This window comes from Daphnia magna, linkage group LG1 (assembly GCF_020631705.1).
Source record: "Daphnia magna isolate NIES linkage group LG1, ASM2063170v1.1, whole genome shotgun sequence".
NCBI lineage: Eukaryota > Metazoa > Arthropoda > Branchiopoda > Diplostraca > Daphniidae > Daphnia > Daphnia magna.
The window spans coordinates 11665689-11685372 of NC_059182.1; the positions used below are offsets into that span (position 1 = coordinate 11665689).

Consider the following 19684-nt stretch of genomic DNA (forward strand, 5'->3'; position numbering starts at 1 on the left):
GTTGGCTTTGTAAACTAGTAGTAGCAAAATTCTTCAAAATTTTGTTTCTGCTTATCACTAGAAGGACGAAGTCATTAATCATGCCATATTTTATAGACAATAAGGGCGTTCAATAATGTGGACAAAAACGTACGCGTTGCTAAGGATATCGTGGTTACAATGATTCATTGCGCAATGCGTTGCGAGGTATTCCTAAAGTAACTGTTTGTTCCTTTACTGTTTCCATGACAACCCTAACTTATAGACTGCATATCCCAAGGTATCGTCAGGTCGAGTTTGTGTTCTTCAGAAGCTCGGCATCACTTAATAAAGATTAGTGCGACCTTTCGATTGAAACTGTAATGGAACAAACGAATTTGCTCTGCCATAGGATGAAAATTCCGGAAACATTAGACCATCTGATGTACTGTTTAACGAAAGAAATTCTTTGTAAACAGCCCGATAACGTGTATGAATTTTCTATGAAATTTTTTCACCAGCTTGTGGAAGAAAGGGATGGACGTAAGTACCAGAAGCTTAGTGTACATCTTTACCGCTAAAATGTAGGTTACCGTGTGTAAGAATGCAAAATTTCCCTGCTTCTTTATTTAATGTTTATTGTATGTGTTTAGAATACTTTTTCGCACGAGTATCTTATTTAACGCACGTTAAGACTTTAGACGAGATGTTTCCATGATAAGTCCTTATGGCTCACTGAGAGCATTCAGGCAGTAGGGTGCAATTTATTGGTGCGATTTTTCCTACCCAGACATCAAAATCCAACAAGAAACTCCGAAACGGCCCAAATTGCATACAGGAGCTAACACTAGAACAGAATTTATTCCTTTGGAAGGAAACGCTGGAGAATCGTTTGGATTCCCAAAAAACGAAAAACTGATCAGTTGCCTCCTAACTAACGAAAAAACTATCCGAGTCCATGTAAATAATCTAAAAGCTCAGTTAATATCCTCGATTTTACATTTCGCTGGCACAGACTTGAATCTAAAAATGTGGGAAAAACAAAAAATTCATATTGTTTTCTGGAGTCACTCTTCTTAGTTCTTCAGAGAATTCAACAAGTTCTAATCTCATTAATTTTGTCGAAACAACAAGGACATAGAGTTAAGCGCAGTAACCTTAAACGCACAGTCATTTCTCATTTCACTATGTCTGCTTTTAACTTGCGTTGACGGAAAGTGCCTATGATGCTGGTGAAAATCTTCTAGGTGCTCTTTTTGGATGTTCGCCATAAGTATTTTTATAAATAAATAACGGAGGCCGACATAAATTCACTTGTTTTAGTTGTATTTTGTCTTAAATACTGTTACAGATCATCTTTGCTAGGGAGTGTGTGTAAATGTAATTGACTCAGACTTTTATTCACATTCTCCGACACGGGTTTGATTTCCCATTATATACAAAACGATTCTAGGTTATATGTTTGCGATAATTAATGTTATGGCGCATAATGTTGCAGAATCCATTGACGGCATTCCTGTCGTTGAAGGCTAGTGAGGCAGTAGGTGAGCAGCAGTGGCCGAGAACGAACGTACTAAACCAACTGGCAGTGTTTTATTCAGGTCTTCTTAAGCTAACAAAAAAGAGGATATGTGGACGTTTTCAGTGCTCCGCTCTCCTTTTTTTATGTAGCCAACCATGGGCACTATCACGCAGAACTGAAAAAAAATTTTGAAGATCAAAGAAATGCAGACAGTGCTGAAGCAAAATGTGTTGTTGATTGCCACCGTTGTATGGGTTTATATGATGCCAACCACAGTGGCGACGGTGGTTAACGACGCATTAAAAACCTAATAGCACCAGAATTTTAATCATGATTCATCAAATGTTCGTCATTTACAGTTCAGCTGCGAAATTTTATGCGAAAAAAAATTTTATCCACTGAGGCAGTGACTTAAGTAAAACTGTGGTTCCAAATACCGTGTTCTTCAATTGACTGTATTCTAATAATAGAATCAGCGGTTCTTTGTACCTGAAAATGGGGAGTGGTATATCTCTGTGTTGCAGATGTGAGTCGAATTTGTCTTCTCGTCTCATTTTCTGCTTTGTGCGATAGTCTGTCGTAATAGGCGGTAAAGAAAGTTGTTTATGTAAAACAAAACCTATAATAAGTTTAATACTATGTGAATAAAATTGGCTAACGTCTCTAAGGTTGGCTCTCGCGAATTTTATCTACATGCTTGAAAACGTTCGACAATCTACTCGTAAAAATAAGTTGATTTTGGCAAAGTTTTACCATTTTGTTTCCTGGAAGATTAAATCTTTGACGTTCAAGCATACTTGGACGCCGCTTTTCTGCTCATATTTATGCTATACATGTTTTTTTTATGTATACAGTAGACTAGGAGCAAAATGTAGGGAAACATTTTTTGCTTCGATTAACAAACAAACGAGTAACGCCCTACCAAAATGGCGATGTTGATATGATGTACAAAGTACACGAAATACTATAGGTGGATGTAAAATTCTGTAGCTTTGGGCTATGTTGAAATCGAAGATTTGTATCCTATACATCGAGTAGGACAGAGAGTAAAAAACAATTGTGGGTAGATTACATAGAATTACAATCAGAATTTTGTTTCCGCAAATGCCGAATGGCTTCCAAATAAACGGAAACGTAATTTTGATGTCTTAAGTTTCGGTTTAAATGTTTCGATTTTCGCACTGAATCGCACATTCAGCTTTAGAATGTCAAATGCCCATAGCTACCGTAGTGACGTAGCGTCGGTACGCATGTTGGGCTATGACAAAATCTTCATATAAAATTTAGGGCTAGTATAGGATTTATCAAAGTGTGTGGCTTCCTTTCTCGTTCAGTATTTTAGAGGCGTACAACGAACTGTGTAGTGCAATCTAAAAGTCGATCTCTCTATGTTAAATTGTTAACGACAAAGATACTGATCCAGTGGGCGCCAATATTTGAAATCTATATATATATTTTTTTTATTTCAGCTAACCGGACCCCGCTCGTAGAATCAACCAGAAGTAAATCATGTAAACCAAGTTCATTAAGCATTATGGATGCAGGGACTGGCTACACAGATCAGCCGAATGAAGATGGTGAAATAACTGACGATTTCGAAAAAGAACTGCAACAGCTAAACGATGAGACACTTAGAGCGGAGGACATGTCCCCTCCACCAACCTTGGACGACTCGATGTCTGATAATGACACTTCGGTAACGAAGATTGCGGCCATTGTAACCTCGAAGGCGCGAGAATCACCACAAAACGCAATCTCTACGCCCATAAGCCGGACGAACAGCGATGGAGCAATGGAAATCCCTAATAGTCCGGAAAATACTGAAGAAGCCATCGATGCGTTTGCTAATGAAACATTTCAAGAAAATGCCCTTGATTCGAATGTAGATGCATTGCCGGATTCCGTTACGGAAGTAAGTAAAGTTAAAATTTTTCTATATACTTTCACGTAGAAATGATTGTAAGCCAGAACATCTACTATATCCTCTTAATTTTCTGATAAACTGTTCAGAGGGACCCATCGAAATTTTGTGAGTTTCATGCAACTTGTACCTTTGACTAGAAAATAAGAGTGCTATGCCGTCTAAAGCTGCTAATGCCACTCGTTTATACAACCATTTTTTGCACAAGACAAGCTTTTAAAGTAGCGAATGGGGAAAACGCGGTAGAGACAGCCAGTTGTTTGGGAAAACGTTCCCCAACGGTAGATTGCCCTAAGTAATTCACGGAAAATGCCTCAATTTCTGCAATCAGTTAAATATGCAATACAGTGAGAAATAAGAAACAAACATGGGGCATATACAACAGAAACGCAATTAATTTCTGTCATTGAGCAACAGGAACCAGGTTTTATGACTCCAGAAAATTCCGGTTACAAGCTTACATATGAATACAAAATAAAAGATTCAGTCCTATTTAGGCGGTTCTGTGGGATTTTTTTACACATGCCATCCTTTTCAACTCGAATGATATCAAATCTCTTACAGGTATTTGATGATGGACAACCTGAAGTGGCACAGTCCACCCCTGAAGAGCATGTAGAAGAACACCCCGCAGAAGGGACCCCGACCACCCCAACAGAAGAGACCACTGATGACCCACAAATGCCAGCGGATTCCAATTGCACCGAAGAAACTGAGCATCTTGAACCACAGGAGTTGGTCGTCGAGGAAGAAGCTACAGAAAATGAATTGCAAGAAAATATCGAAGACGACAAACCACAAGAAATCGTCGAAAATGAATTAGAAACCGATGGAACTGAGAATGATCTGTTACATGAAAAAGCAGAGGAAGACGAACAAACATCTGCTGAAATGGTGGACGTTGTTGATTCGTCCCTACTCCAAGTAGGAGAGGAAATGGCAGTAAGTCTAAACGATGAACTTTTGAATTCACCCCCATTGGAAGATACAGATGAAAAAGAGATTATAGCTGATGGCATAGAAAATTCAGAGATTGTGACGAATCACATCGAAGAATCAGAAAGTGCAGCAATTGAACCTACAAATTTGGTAGAAAACATTGACACACCGGATGCCGCCAATTTACCAATAGATGCGGATAGTCTGGAAGAAACCGTTCAACTTGAACCAAGTGAGATAGTTGTAGAGGGTGAAACTGGAGAAGTTGAACTGCAAGAGTATATCGATGAAGACAAACCTCAGGAAATTGAAGGGAATGAATCAGAGACGACCGATGGAGTTGAGATAGATCAATCAAATGAAAACGCAGAGGAAAACGAACAAACACCTGCCGATGTAGTGGACATCGTCGATCCGTCAATGGCCCAAGAAGAAGGGGAAACAACAGTTAACGAGGAAGTTCTGAATTCGTTTTCGTTGCAAGATTGTTCCGAAGAAAGAGAAGCGGGAGCTGAAAACGTCGAAAGTCAAGAGATTCTCGCAAATCAGCTTGACGAAGAATCAGATAATGCAGCAGACACATCAACAGATTTGCCAGAACACAGCAATGACGAACAGCAGCATGAGAGCGGCCATGTCCCTGAAATGAATATTCGCTTACCTCGTTCAACGGATTTTATTGATATGGAACAAGATTTCCCTGTTCAAATGGATGAAAATAATCATCTAGATATAGAAGATATCGGATCAAGTAGCGTCGTCAACCTAGAAGATGAGCTATCTGTTGCACAAGAGCATTACCAGGAGGCTACGCAGATCGAAAATTCAGATCTTGGAGAACAGATTCAAGAAGAAAACGAGGCGATTGAAGTTGGTGAAAACCTGGGGGGCAATGACAATTTTATTGAAGAAAATGAAAACGAAAAACTTGATGAATCGGAGGTTTTTGCCATTTCTGATGTCGTTGATGAACAGTCTAGTCAACTCGAGAATATTGAAGAGATTCTGCCTGAAGTTGATAGTGAAGATGTGCCAAACGATAATGATCTTCATCAGGATGCGTCATTCACAGAAGAGCAATCATTACTAAGCCCCGCAAACGAAAATAGCCCTTTTGAAGTAGAAAATACAGAACAAAACATTTGTGAAGCTTCAGACGACATCGTGTTGGCTGACGAAAACGCCGATCCAGATAATATGCCTGAGCAAGATGATGAGCTAAATGCGGAAAATGTAACGGACAGTGAATCGGTGATAAAAGAGGAACCTGAAGCTGAGACAAATGAAACGACAAGTCACGTAATCTGTGCTGATACGCAAGAAGACGGCAATTTGCAAAGTGAATTGGACAATGAAAAACCTAGTCCTGATTTAAAGGAAAATGGTTTTTCAGACGAAGATCTTAATGAGCTTTTGGGTGAGGGTGACAAAGAAGTGTCAAACGATGACGAGGAAGAGATATGGAGTAAGTTACAGAAAGACCTCCAGTTGGAAGAAGAAGAACAGCGAAACCTAGCAGCAATAAAAATCCAGTCAACATTTCGGGGATACCAGAGCCGTAAAGAATTTAATGAAATGTTACAAAATAAAAATGAGACTGAAGACGAAACAGATCTTGTCACCGATACTGTCGAAAATGTTCCTGAAGACGAAACAGATCTTGTCACCGATACTGTCGAAAATGTTCCTGAAGATCAGCCATCAATTCATTCACCAGAAGAAGAATCGTTAGAAAATAATGATGACGACAAAGAGTTAACGGGAGCTTTGGCAAGCGTAACAGAAAGTATTGCTACAATTGCTTTGATTATGACTGACACTCCTCAGCACGACCCTCCATTATTTTCTATAGGTGAAGAACATAACGATGACGAACCAGATGGCAACTTTGGAAGCGAGAATGTCGTAGATACGATTGACGAATTTCTTTCTAATCAGAGAGAAGTAAATGACGTTACTGAAGAACCAATGTCAAATGGAGAAGAAATTCGTGATATTCAGCTCATTGAATCCTACGTGATTACATCATCAGTAGCAGATAATTCTGCTAGTCCAGAATCCCAAGAAGCCATAATAAATTTAGAAAACAGCCAAGAAAATGGATCAGTTTCGGTGAAGGATAACGATGATAGCGCCAAGGAAACAGGCGATCCAGAAACTGAAGCCGTAGCTTCGGATCCTGGTGTTGTTTTCGAGCTTTATGTGGAATCACACGAAACAACGAACGATGGCTTGTTGGAATCGTATTGCCCACAGAGAGAAGATCCGCCAAGAGACGTGAAATGTATCAAAGTTAACCAAATCAACAGCGATGCAGCTGAACTTCTGGATAAAATAACGCCCCGTAACACCAACGGATCTATTCATCAAAATCAATTAGATCCTTGTCTGCTTGAAAGGGAGAATCTTGCAGCTACTAAAATTCAAGCAGGTTACCGTGGACATCAAGATCGTAAAAGAGTTCAGTATTTAAAGCATCACAAGATTGAAAATGTTTCCTCAACAGGAATTGACATAGACAAACAAGAAGGTGAAGAAAAAATGTTTTAATTTGATTGTTACATTTTTTTTTTTCCTCTTGAATGTAACACATTTTTTTTTGGTTAGAACTTGAGAATGCTGCTGCCACTAAAATCCAGGCCGGTTTCCGCGGACATCAAGATCGAAAACGAATCCACAATGCAAAATGTCTCGCTGCTGGGACTGGTGGAACTGTAGATCTGCAGACGAATTTTAACATTGTACACGAAGAATACCAGTTCAATCATGAAGAGTCTATTCAACAAATTAAACCAGATCCATGTTTAATAGAACTACAGAATGAGGCCGCAACGAAAATCCAGGCCGGCTTTCGAGGACATCGAGATCGAAAGCGGATAAAAGACTTAAAAGGTCCTATTGTTGATCATAATGTGAACGGGAAAAACAACAGCAGCTTTCCCCAAGAAAATCTCGTATCCGATGATGAGGAATATTTCGATGAAACGGGAACAAGCCCAAGTACGATGGATTTACAAAATGCTGCAGCAACTAAAATCCAAGCTGGATTTCGGGGACAACAAGACCGAAAACGAGTTAAGCATATGCAACATCGTATCGCGGAAAAGGATGTCGTCGAAAGTGACACGCTGCAGTGTATGGATACCAATTATGCCCCTGAACGATCGAATGAGGAGCAAAGTAACAAAAACCTATGCTTGATGGAAAGAGAAAACGCTGCAGCTACAACAATTCAAGCCAGTTTTCGAGGTCACCAAGCTCGAAAACGAGTAAACAATTTGCAGCGTCCCTTTACTGGAAACGATGGTATCGAAAATGGTAGTTCGCAGTCTACGGATACTATTTATGAGCCTGACCAATCGAATGTTGAACAAAGTCGCCAAAATCTATGCTTGAAAGAACTGGAAAATGCTGCAGCGACAAAAATTCAAGCCAGTTTTCGTGGATATCAAGACCGAAAAAACACAAAACATTTAAAAAAGCCTGCCAAAACCAAGGATTTAATAAACAATAGGGAAACAAATTTTGTCGATGAAGATTGCTTGTTTGATGGCGACGAATTCATTCAAAACAGTAAAGGGAACCCACTTGAAAAGGAAAACATTGCGGCGACTAAAATACAAGCTGGATTTCGAGGTCATCAAGATAGAAAACGAGTAAAACATTTGAAAGATTCCATTATTAAAAGCGAAATCATTCATAGCGGTAGCGCTAATTATGACGATGAAGAAGCTTCACTTTTGGATTACGATCAATCCGCAGAAGCAATTCAGTTTGAACTAGAAAACAGTGCAGCCACGAAAATTCAAGCCGGTTTCCGAGAACATCAAGATCGAAAACGAGTAAAAAATTTGCATAATCGTATTACTGAAAATGATAGGGCGGAATGGATGGATGGCCTTTCTGACCCTGAACAGTTAAACGCCGAACAAAGTCATCAAAATCAATGTTTAAATGAACTGGAAAACGCTGCAGCAACTAAAATTCAAGCCGGTTTTCGTGGATACCAAGATCGCAAAAACATAAAACATTTAAAACAAGAGGCCACTTCAAAAGATTTTGTCAACAAAAAGGAAACTAACTTTGTCGAAGAAAATAGCTTGCCGTTTGATCAAGATGAATTCATTCAGTATGGTGAACGAAACCCACTTGATAAAGAAAACATTGCGGCGACTAAAATACAAGCTGGATTTCGGGGACACCAAGACAGAAAACGGGTAAAATGTTTAAAAGACTCCATTATTAAAAGCGAAACCATTGACAGCGACGGCGCCAGTTACACCGAAGACGCTTCGATCTTGGATTACGATCCGTCCGCAGAGGCGATTCAGTTTGAACTAGAAAACAGTGCAGCCACAAAAATTCAAGCCGGTTTTCGTGGACACCAAGATCGGAAACGAGTAAAACATTTGCAACATCACTCTTCTGAAAATGATGTCGACAGCGGTAGGAGGGCGGAATTTGTGGATGCCATGTCTGATCCTGACCAGTCAAACGCTGACCAAAGTCACCCAAATCTATGCTTAAATGAGCTCGAAAATGCAGCAGCAACTAAAATTCAAGCCGGTTTTCGTGGATATCAAGGTCGAAAAAATCTAAAAAAAGAGGCCAAAACAAACGATTTAATCAACATAAAGGAAACAAACTTTATCGAGGATGTCAATGGTATTCAAGATGGTGAACAAAACTCACTTGACAAAGAAAATTTTGCAGCAACCAAAATACAAGCTGGATTTCGGGGACACCAAGACAGAAAACGGGTGAAATATTTAAAAGACTCCAGAACTAGAAGCGAAATTATCGATAGTGACAGCGCTTGTTGCAACGAAGAAGCTTCGCTTTTGGATTATGATCAATCAACAGAAGCAATTCAAGTTGAACAGCAAAACGCTGCAGCAACAAAAATACAAGCTGGATTTCGTGGACATCAAGATCGAAAACGAGTAAAAAATTTAAAAATTTCTACTGATTTAGGTGAATAATTCTTACCTGCGGAAGACAAAGAGCTGACTGATGGCTATGTATTTAAAGTGTTAAATATTATACGCATAGATTAAGACACGCAATACAGAACACGTAGAAGGTATAACGTAGAATCACCTGTGTAGGTTGCGCACCGTGCCAATATTTTAGTGGCTGAAGTCGCCAGATTCGGCACAGTCATTCCATCGATTAATAGCTTACGTCTAAATATCGTGCTGACGTCTACGTGCTGAATATCTATAACGATTTAGTTAAAACTTCTTTGTTACTATATTATCAATGCAATTGAATACTAAAGAATATGTTTCAAATATTCATACTCATAGGTCTAGGCCTACCATTATTCTAGCCTTGCGGTAAGACATGTGGGAATTTATGCTTTAACAGAATTACTACGAATACTAAATCTCAAGTAATTTATATGAGAAAAGGAAACTTTTGAATTGATGCTGAAAGTAGCTCTGTATAAGATTTGAAAGGCAGTGGTGTTAAGGAATAAACATGAATACACATGCAACGTAAACGATAGCCTACATTGATTAATTCTTTGATGCTTTATAGGTAATTTTACCTTTTAGTTTGTAATACTGCTGGCTTACATAGTTGCCGCAGACTATAGGGGAACCAAAAAATGCCGGAGCACAACTGCTAGAGCTGTAATCTTGATGATTGTACGGTTGGAGAAGAGTTACAGCCATGACGCAACTATAGAGCGCTGCGTTGCGGCAGAAACAGGAACAACACAGGGCAAACATGGGGTAGCAATCTGAACCAGGAGTGGCTAGCTTTTATTCCTTTTCAGAGTCTCCAGATGCTGTTATAGAAGAATAGGGACAGAATAACAACTTCCTTTTCCGACAGAGTCAGCATCTTGGCCGTGTTTTCGAATTCAAGATCACCCATCATAGGCAAGGGGTCGCGACGTGTTCCAAACGATCTACAGTACCCACCAAACGATGTGGTACACCCCCGTTTTTTAGTGCATTGTTATGGCGCTACGGGTCTTAGGAAAACTTGAATATCTTTTTACTGATAAGGACAATTTTTTTTTTCTTTTTTCCGCTATCAGAAAACAAAGTGTTCTAAAAGTTATCTTTGCATGAAAAAATTGTAGGAGCTACACCCAGGGCGCTAAAGTATCGTTCACATGATTAGGTACACCACTTTTCCCCCCATAAACGCCATGTTAATACCAGCGTTTCCAAAAATATAAACAAAATACTTCAAAACATCCTTAAACTAATTTTTTTATTCCGAACGACGCGTTTTTCTTTACTCTATTAGAATTTAGTGCATATTTTTGAATTATTTTAACTAAAAAAAATGCTTCCCTATACCCCAAAGTTGTTACACTCAAGCGTACGTACTACAGAGAAAATTATGATTTGTGCTTGAGCCATCAGGGGCGCTGGGATCAATTTAAAGTGCTAAGATTTTTTTCTTTAAACACAGCTAGATTTTTTGTGTAAAAAAAAAAAAAAATAATAATAGATTTTTTTATCATAAGAAGAAAGTATTTAATCTGTTTTGATTGTTGCCGTAATGTATAACAACAAATTCACAGACATTCTTTTAAGTGTTGTCAGTACGTTTATTTTAAAAACTATAAGCCCAACGTTGAAAAGAACTTGTGTATCGTGAGTGATGTGATTCAATTCTGAATCGAGATCATGTATTTTGAATTACATTTAGAGTTTAGCCAAAAATGAAAAAGTGGGAAGAATATAGCCTTCCCACTTTTGTCAAAATCTGCAAAAACGGATATCTCTTGGAATTCAATAAAAATTACACATTATACACCAAATTAAACGCTGATTTTGATAGTGGGTAAACTAAGTATAAGTTTTCTCGTCGGCTGAGTAATATTTGAAATTTACGGCACAAAAGTGCTATTAGCGCAACAAGTTTTATCTTCCGTTTTCTACTTAAATAATAAAAAAAAACTAGAAATCCTAGGCAGAAATAAACCAGATTTTCGTAATCCTGGTTTGATTTCAAATAGAAATCGAGTATTTTTATAGCAATAGTTAGGTTTAAAAATAAATAAATAATCGATACATGTTGCGATGTGACATCGCACCATCTTCTCCCAAATGTCACTTACTTGTCACGTTTCGTGAATATTCCCGCGTACAACTAACAATTCTCGTTCTTTGGAACTCCTTTGATGTACTGCACATTTCTATTTTATGGTGAATCTCTGAATAGAACCTCGATTGTACTTTACACAATCAATAAAATTACTCTGTGGACTATTTTAAAGAGATAAATAACGTGTATTCATCTTTCTCAAGTGAAAATATTCACATAAAATTACATTTAGAAATGCAAATTGTTTTACAGGGTAAAGAAGAACCATAGGAGTTGCAAGCGCAGTTTCGAATCGACTCGAGGCGATTTTTAACTTTAATCATAACATCTCGACTGTCGTTTTTAATCGTGTAAACCGGTAAGGAATGATCAAAATAAGAATTAATTTGATTTTTTTTTCTAGGAATTCATTGCAAATCGCTCTGCAATACACATCAATGTACCGCTCCTCCCAGTGAACATGATTTTTGCTTACGAAATTAAATAAACAAGTTTTAATTGCATAGGACGAGGGTTTTGTTTTTCTAGATGTGTTGTTATCATCAGTATGGGCTACGAGTAAAACTAATAACTTCAAAAGGCAATAGCAGCGCGTAATTATCGGATCAAAATGACGAAAGGCATCCTTTTCAGCAATAGGGAAAGATGGTTTCCAGCCACTAATTTCGCTGCCAGAGAGTTGTCGATGTGGGACCAAAAATTGGTCTTTTTTCACTGCCGGTGACTTGCTGGAATACAAAGGTGATGGCAAAGGTTGTGCAACGGCATTAATTGCCGAGCGAATTATTGCGATTGTGATGTCGATGCTCAATTTAAAAGACGAATTTTCTGTTCCTACAGAAGGCTTACCTCTGTAGAGGCAATCTAGGGTAACGCATGTCTCTGAAAAGCTAAAAATGGGGAAAAAAATATTCGTGTTAACGTGAATGAAGTAGGCTATATAGGGTTATATTGACCTAAGAACAAGAAACTCTTTTAAATTTATATGCTGCATAAGATAATTCCATTCTCTTTTTTTTACTATTATCGACATTCACTTAACTCCGCAGGTCTATAAATAAAGGTCTTTAAAATGCTATTTCATATGTTTCATTTTTGTTATGTTTTCCTGTACGAAAAACTTATGCATCTACATTTGAATGGAAAAGCTGAATGAAAAGTTGAAGTTGAATTCCTAACCCAATGTTAAATCGTAATTGTTTACCTTATATTGTGGAATAAAATGTGCAAATCATTTGTTTGGTTCACCGCATGCGCCATGAGCATGTAACTAATGATTTAAAAAAGAGAAAACTGTTAGGAATGAAATTTAGTTGGTAAATGCGCTCTTATGTCTTACAAGTAATAAAGTAATTTGGCCGACGAAACACCGCTGTCCGATGCAGTTTGAAATACAGCTGATGATTCCTTTCCTGCGTACTCAACAGTACCACCATTTTCGGCTTCTTTGAAGTGGTTCAACACTAGCATAAAATCAAATTCGTCTGGCGAAATAATTTTTGTGTTTTCTGCAGAACTAAGCAAATTATTGAAAATTTTGTTGAAATTAGCATTGAAATTAAAATCTAGAAACTACGAAAAATTTTGATCCATACCTTCCATACCGAACTATTTCACCTTCAAATCTATTGTCTAATACAGCTACTGCATCTAGCAGTTGACGCACAAACTAAAAATGAGTAACAATAAAAAAAAAAAAAGAAATCTTAGTGTGGCATTAGCACGGAGATTATTGTTCGAATTCCACTGTTAAAATATTGCACTTAACAATAAATCACAGGGATTTGATTTCAAATCAGCATAAAGCCCTGATGACATCGCACTTAGGTTTTTGAAAAACATCAGGTTTCCTTACCTGCTCAGCCACCTCAGAAACAGCGCACCATTGGCAATGACGTCCAGTGCAAAACTGGTGGGTGTGTTCACGTAAAAAACTTAGAAACGGATTTATTTCCAAGTCAGAATCATTAGTCCAGGCGTCTCTGATGATACTCCAGGCTTTTCCAGTAGGTAATTGAATAAAACTATAATTGTTTTTCAAAAAATGTAGGCGTCATTAATCTCAGGAATCACTTTACAGCAGTAGAATGCGAGACTCAGTACCTGTTGATTGTTTTTTTTGCAAGTTCGTGCCAGTAGCCAAAAGGGTTAAAATTGTTAAAATTAATTAAACAACTTGTGTTTGCATGTGTTAATTACGCATCTCGATTGGTATTAGTAAACCCATAGTCGATTCGTCTAGGTATTATGCCTTCTAAAGCATTCCTATCTATACCACGTCGGGGCGAATGGTAAGGGATTTTCCTATCCAGCTCGTCACGAAATCCCTTAGATAAAAAAGATTCCATTCGTCGGCAACAAAGGCATAACGGGAAGGAATTAGAGAAGACCTTGTTTAAATGATCCACAACCTAGGATAACATTTTAAAAGAAATAAAAAAACAGATCCTGTACTTTGAAACTTTTTTTCTAACTAGTTCTGTTTTGTACTTACATTTTGACCGAATACATCAATGATGCTTGTTTTTGTGTAAGGTAGAAGCAAACTAACAGTTTTTACACAACCTGTCGGGGTAAACATACATCGTTTCAATAACTTATACTAATAGTGATCAACACCTTAGCGTAGGGTTTTTAAAATATATACAAACCTAATCTGGCTGCGTAAACCATTGCCGTTGAACCATAATAATCAAGACGATCGACCATAGGTTGACATTTGTCCAAAATTTTTTCCTAGAAACGGTTAGCATACAAGAGGCATAGTTTGGTTATTGTTGAAATGGTGTTGACACATTTTTAGATTTGAGATAGTCGTACCACAACGCCATGTAAGTCCAAATCAATTGCGTATTTACATAAAACATGCAGCAAGGTTTTCCCATTAGAAGAGACTATGTCTACACGAGCCCCAACATTGATAAACAGTTCAAAGATTGCGTTAAAGTCAACCGTTCGACAGTAACGGCAAACTAAATGCAGTGCCTAAAAAGAGCACAGTGAGTACAATGTGATAGTGATCTCGTTATCCCAAGACAAATTAACGGAAAATAAATAAGCTATTGAATAATTCTTACAGTGTCACCTTTACTGGTTTGAGCATTAATATTAATATTATGCTTTATCAAGGTCGAAATCACTCCATAAAGTTTCTCTGCAGAATTATACTGGCAAAGTTGATGAAGGCAATTCCATTCGTTTCTGGTAGTTGCATTTACGTTGATTTTACTACGTAATAAGGTATCGATCATGGAAGGTAACTGTGTCGTGCAGTTATATCTGTGAAAATCAATTAAAAGTGAGGCATTAAAAAAAAGACTATTTCGAAAAAGATTTGGTCAACGGGTAGCTATAAGTAGGCCTACCGACAAGCAAAGTGCAAAGCATTCCATCCAAAATCGTCAGTTAGATTTACGTCCGCACCATGGTTCAATAGAAATCTTATAATATCTAAAAAGAAATGAACTAAATGAATTTTATGAAAAATTCCTTCAAATTGATTCACAGCTTGCATTGGTTCCCAAACAGTACTATGCAGCTGTAATAATGCCTTAGTACAGCTTTACTAACTATTAGTAGACCACTACGTCTTTAAGTTGTTTATTTTAAATGTATTTCTAAATAATAAGCTTGAAATTTTATCAGATTCCGCGAGATTCTGGGCACAAACTGCTTTTGTCAGAACCTCAATGTGGGGTATTGATATCCGGAGTTAGCAAGTATATATAACATTAGTTTTATGACTCAAAATAATGAACTCACCAGTAACATCGTTTCTCCTGTATTTCCAGCAAACAATCATTAGTGGTGTTCGGCTTCCAACAGTTCTTCTGTTCACATTAGCTAATTTTCCATTAGTTAATTTTCTTGAAAGCAATTTAAAAATAAAGCGAATTCAATTTTAAGAACCTCCTTGTTTAATCAAATCTTGGATTCGCCTGGCACAATCAGTTTCTGAAGTGGAGTTTTCGCAAAGAGAAATCAACAGGTCTTCCATCTGCAACACGAAAATTCCGAAAACAATTTCACTATAAGCTAATCCCTGCAATAATTGTTCACTTTCGCGAAAGCCATGGTCGGATGCCGAATCACATTTCCCCCCTCTCTATATTCTTAGCTAAAAATACAAAGAGCCTTTATGGCAAGCCAAACGTACCGGCCGAATCGAATAGTGATCCGCGCGCGAGCATTAATATATGTCTTGATGTGATGATATATCTGTCGTTCAAGTGGTTGCTAGACCATAAAGGGTCCGATACGGGGTCACCTTCTAACGTGCGACATGGGCCCCAAGCGGTTGACACCACAACTCTTACAGACACCCGCTAACAATTTGTTAACGAACCGGCTTTCGTAAATGTTTATAACCGGTAAAGTCAGTTTTTTTCTTTGCCAACAGGATGTATTATAGGAATAAATGTTGATGGTGGGTATTTTAAGTTTTTTTTAGACACTTAGAACAGCATAAATTCTTGGTCTGGTTTGACTTTATCCTTTTTGTTTTCTTATATAGGATAATTGTATGTGTTTTTGGAACTTAGAGAAACATGGACCAATCCTACTAGGTTTTATGGAAACACCCTATTTCTTCTTAGTTTCCAATCTCCTTTGTTGCAAATGGAAACTGCTTTTAAACCGTAACAATGTTGCGTGTCACATCAAACAAATTTGCGTACACTATCTAAACGGAACTCCACCTGTGCTGAAGTGTTAATGGGGCGTGGTTCGTTTAAGTTTGATTGCCTAAGGGAGCATGTTTTTGTTCGAATATCCGTTTTCCTGTTGTCATCTCGGTCGGTGATTGGCTGTTACTCTTGTGTAATTTTTCGGTGACCCGGAGATTTCTCGGCGACAACGGTTGACATTGTCAATTGATGGTTTTAAATTAAATAGCGCTCGGGGTTCTTTGAATCTGTAAACTAATCTTTGCTGTAACGGCATCGAAACGGAATGAACTCTTTCCTTGTTTCCTGTGTTGTCCTGGAACCGGACGATACGGGAAAACTTGTTTTTTTTTCCGTCCGATACTGTCGTTTTTATTTGTGGGGTTGTTTCTTTGCGTTACGGTTACGGTTTTAACATTGTTCGTAGCCGTGTTCGTTCATTGTTGGGTGTCTGGGTTGTTGGTGTGGCTTGTGCCTGTCGCTTGAGGTCCTTTCTTGACCCTTTGGTCTGACTCTTCGCGGTTCTCTCTTTTTTTCCTAAGCCTTCGTTGTGATAATGAATTTTGTGATCCTAAACCCTTCGTGTTGGGTGAAAACGAAATATGTTAACATTTAGTTCTTTTAGCTATACATATAAGAACAATATTTTATTAGGCAATATTGAACGTTTGATTTTCAGCGCAATAGTGTTATAGGATTGCAAATTAACACTTCACATAAAAGAACTGTAAATGGACTTAGAAGATCTGCTATTGGTCTACATTTACTCAAACTGATCAGAACCCCAAAAGCTATTATTTTCAATTAGACCACGCGAAATATGCCTAAGACGCTTAGTAACTATATAAAAAAGTTTAAACATTTAAAAACCTCCTACCACTCTTTTTATTCACTGAGAAGTGTTTCCAAATAAGACACTTTTGAGGTATAGAGTTAGAGAGCTTCCCAGTTTTCAACTGAAACTGAATAAAAGCACAGACTTCGGCTGCCAAGTCTTTAAAATGGTGATAAATGATAACCGGTTAGATAACGACTCACTTGGAAAGGTATAACGGGGCGAAGGATGATTAGAACGCCAAAGAAATGAAACTTATGGTAAACATGGTTTGTTTAAGTTCAAGTCACAAACGAACAGTTTTCTCAAATTAATATGCCATCGAATTCTGCGAAGTCATTTGCCGTCGAGCAAGTTGTCCGCGGGTAGCGCTATGGTTTTAGATGGAAGACCTTGAAAATTTCGAATTTTCATTCCTAATGACACATATGTGATGTGCACTTTCAATGCACTTCTGCTAAATCTTTAAAGTTAGATTCAAGCAATCTTATGTTTTGAATGCCATACATACACTTCATGCAAAACTAACATGCTTTTAAGGACATTTTTTGAGTACTAGTTATTAGTCATTGATTATTTTTTCGTTTTCTTTCCTTTCTTTCATTTGAAACAAAAACTAGATGATTTTTTCGGGCACGTTTTTTGCCACATTCCTAATATTATTTTAGATTTCTTTGTATATTATAATAGGACGGCTATAAACATATGACAAACATATAACAACTAGATAACTAAGGAGTTCCCCATCGGAGGAATTAAACACTAACAATTTACTAACAAACAGCTAGCATACTGATAAAAATAATTTGGTGTTTCCATATGCTACCCGATTACCGGACCCCATAATGATAATAACGAGTAATGGAAAGACTATTTTGTATTACAAAAATTGTTCTACTTAGCCGGGGGGTAGGGGAGTCTACCGATGATACAGTCTACACTTTTTCCAGACATTTAATACCTAGGGCAAAAAAAAGGTGTCTGGACTGACATTACCCAAACCCCCTTGTAATGATTTTGTGCCAAAACCGCCCTACCTCTCCTTAAAAAGGTAAACTATTAATATTTTCTACCCACAGATGGCTTTTTCAAAACAAATCGGTGTTCACCTTTTTGTGCCGGATACTATACCTAATACGTAATCAAAGCTTGAATTTAAGTTTAAAGCAGTTTTGAAGATATTTAAAACTGTGTTACAAGCTCCCAACTACACATTAGAAAATTCAAACAAATTAACTGCCTCTGGCCTCTCCTCTGAATCTGTGATAGTAGCGGCATGGCACAGAGTAGATGAGTTACATGAGAAAACACTGCTAGCGCACCAAGCAGACTAACTTTCCAAAGAGCTTTCACTTACCACATAGCTTGGTTACAGTGAATTGCTATATACTTGCCCATTGTGTTTTTTGTCCTATCCTTGCCTATTACGAGGATATTATTCAGGTTAAAGGCTTCAATTTCCAAGATCCACTATGAACAGTTTAATTAGGTAACGTTAAATATCCGTATCCTGTTCTGTAAGACCTAAAATTATTCTAACCAGTTTTCACCTCCTAAATCTATAGAAAAATGTCCATGGTTATAACGGAAAGCCTTATGTCGCAAAGGACGATTTGTACAAATATCCGCTTCCCGACTTTCCTACAAGTTTCTTCCCCGCTGCTGTAATTACTCAGATAATTATAGTACATAAAAAGTAGTTGCTACCTTGCAGTGTATACGGGAGTTTTCACTTTTAGAGCAGAGCCTATGAAAAAAAAGAAAAAGATGGATCCCCAAATTATCAAAGCTAGAGAAGAACGAAAAAGAAAAAGGATTGAAAAGTCCATTAAAAAACTTGAAAAAAACACTAAACAATTGAAACCTATAGAAGAAATTGATTGGCCTATTAGCCTACAAAAACAAAAATTGTAAGTAAGTAATGTTGTGACAACAGTAGTAACCAGTGGGTATACTGGTATATGTTAATTTTTTTTATTAGGTTGCGTGAGCGAACAGAAACTATATCACAACCACAACAGGGGCAGGATATTCTGAAAGCTTGGCGTAGTTATAAATACCAGCAATCTTTGCAGGAAACGAAAATGATTGATCGGATTTCTTCTTCACAGTTGCAAGCTTTGGAGCAATTAAGGGCTATCTCTGAAGATCTGTACATTAAAGCAATACAGGTGAGAGTAGCATCAGATATTGTGATTGGTTTAATTCCATGCATTACCTCATTGCAGATGGATGACTTGTTGTTGCCTTTTACTGCTGCTGGACCTAGCAGCACACCTCCAATTATTGGTTATGACGTACTAGATGGAGAGTACATTGATGAAACACCAAAGTGGAAATAATACTGCTCGTGATGAATCCCCTTAGTACACTCTTTCCCATAGCTTGCAATTGATTTAAGATAATTTTTTCTGTGAAATGATGTCTTCAAATGAAATGGAAATTACCATTAGAATTCAATTTTGTATTGATTGTAGATTAACATTAATACATGGGAATTCCTTAGTATTTCTACATTCACGAATTACAGGTTTAATTTGCAGTACGCAGAAACTGTTATCAGTGTGCTGGCGAGGGAAATTTTTCAAATACAATTTCGAATAAGAATAAAGAATCATTGATTTAATTTATTCTTTATTTGTCGAATAAACTTAGTTTTATTCTATTCCTTGTTTTATTCGTTTCGAACTCTATTTCTATTCATATTCGAAACTCGAGAGTCAGATTTCCAATAAATTTCAAAGACGATTTTGAATAATTCTTTGTTTGTT

At 37.5% G+C, this 19684-nt stretch overlaps 3 protein-coding genes across 7 annotated transcripts; 2 read left to right on the forward strand and 1 right to left on the reverse strand.

The window, feature by feature from the left end:
- The first annotated feature begins 147 nt into the window (after window positions 1–147).
- LOC116927157 (silent chromatin protein ESC1) lies at window positions 148–9851 on the forward strand. Of its 4 annotated transcripts, none has more exons than XM_032934171.2 (5): window positions 148–501; window positions 2950–3392; window positions 3966–6126; window positions 6193–6870; window positions 6948–9851. In XM_032934171.2, the coding sequence occupies exons 1-5, from the start codon at window positions 342–344 to the stop codon at window positions 9320–9322; spliced, it is 5817 nt and encodes a 1938-aa protein (XP_032790062.2). In that variant the 5' UTR covers window positions 148–341; the 3' UTR covers window positions 9323–9851. The 4 variants fall into 4 exon arrangements, with proteins under 4 accessions (XP_032790062.2, XP_032790052.2, XP_032790045.2 ...); XM_032934161.2 differs by having other exon boundaries at window positions 3966–5952; window positions 5998–6870; XM_032934154.2 differs by having other exon boundaries at window positions 3966–6870.
- Window positions 9852–11576: 1725 nt separating this feature from the next.
- On the reverse strand, window positions 11577–17289 carry LOC116936376. Of its 2 annotated transcripts, XM_032943520.2 has the most exons (14): window positions 16956–17289; window positions 15324–15411; window positions 15177–15257; window positions 14780–14864; window positions 14492–14693; window positions 14235–14399; window positions 14066–14150; window positions 13909–13979; window positions 13614–13825; window positions 13270–13438; window positions 13010–13083; window positions 12754–12930; window positions 12619–12684; window positions 11577–12304 (listed from the first exon to the last, which is right to left on the reverse strand). In XM_032943520.2, exons 2-14 carry the CDS (start codon window positions 15409–15411, stop codon window positions 11734–11736), a joined length of 2046 nt encoding a protein of 681 aa, XP_032799411.2. In that variant the 5' UTR covers window positions 16956–17289; the 3' UTR covers window positions 11577–11733. The 2 variants fall into 2 exon arrangements, with proteins under 2 accessions (XP_032799411.2, XP_032799412.2); XM_032943521.2 differs by lacking the exons at window positions 15177–15257; window positions 15324–15411 and having other exon boundaries at window positions 16956–17284.
- An 807-nt stretch (window positions 17290–18096) lies between these two features.
- On the forward strand, window positions 18097–19421 carry LOC116936377 (39S ribosomal protein L40, mitochondrial). The gene is made up of 5 exons (XM_032943523.2): window positions 18097–18402; window positions 18479–18577; window positions 18653–18823; window positions 18895–19084; window positions 19142–19421. Exons 1-5 carry the CDS (start codon window positions 18386–18388, stop codon window positions 19253–19255), a joined length of 591 nt encoding a protein of 196 aa, XP_032799414.1. The 5' UTR covers window positions 18097–18385; the 3' UTR covers window positions 19256–19421.
- The last annotated feature ends 263 nt before the right edge of the window (window positions 19422–19684 follow it).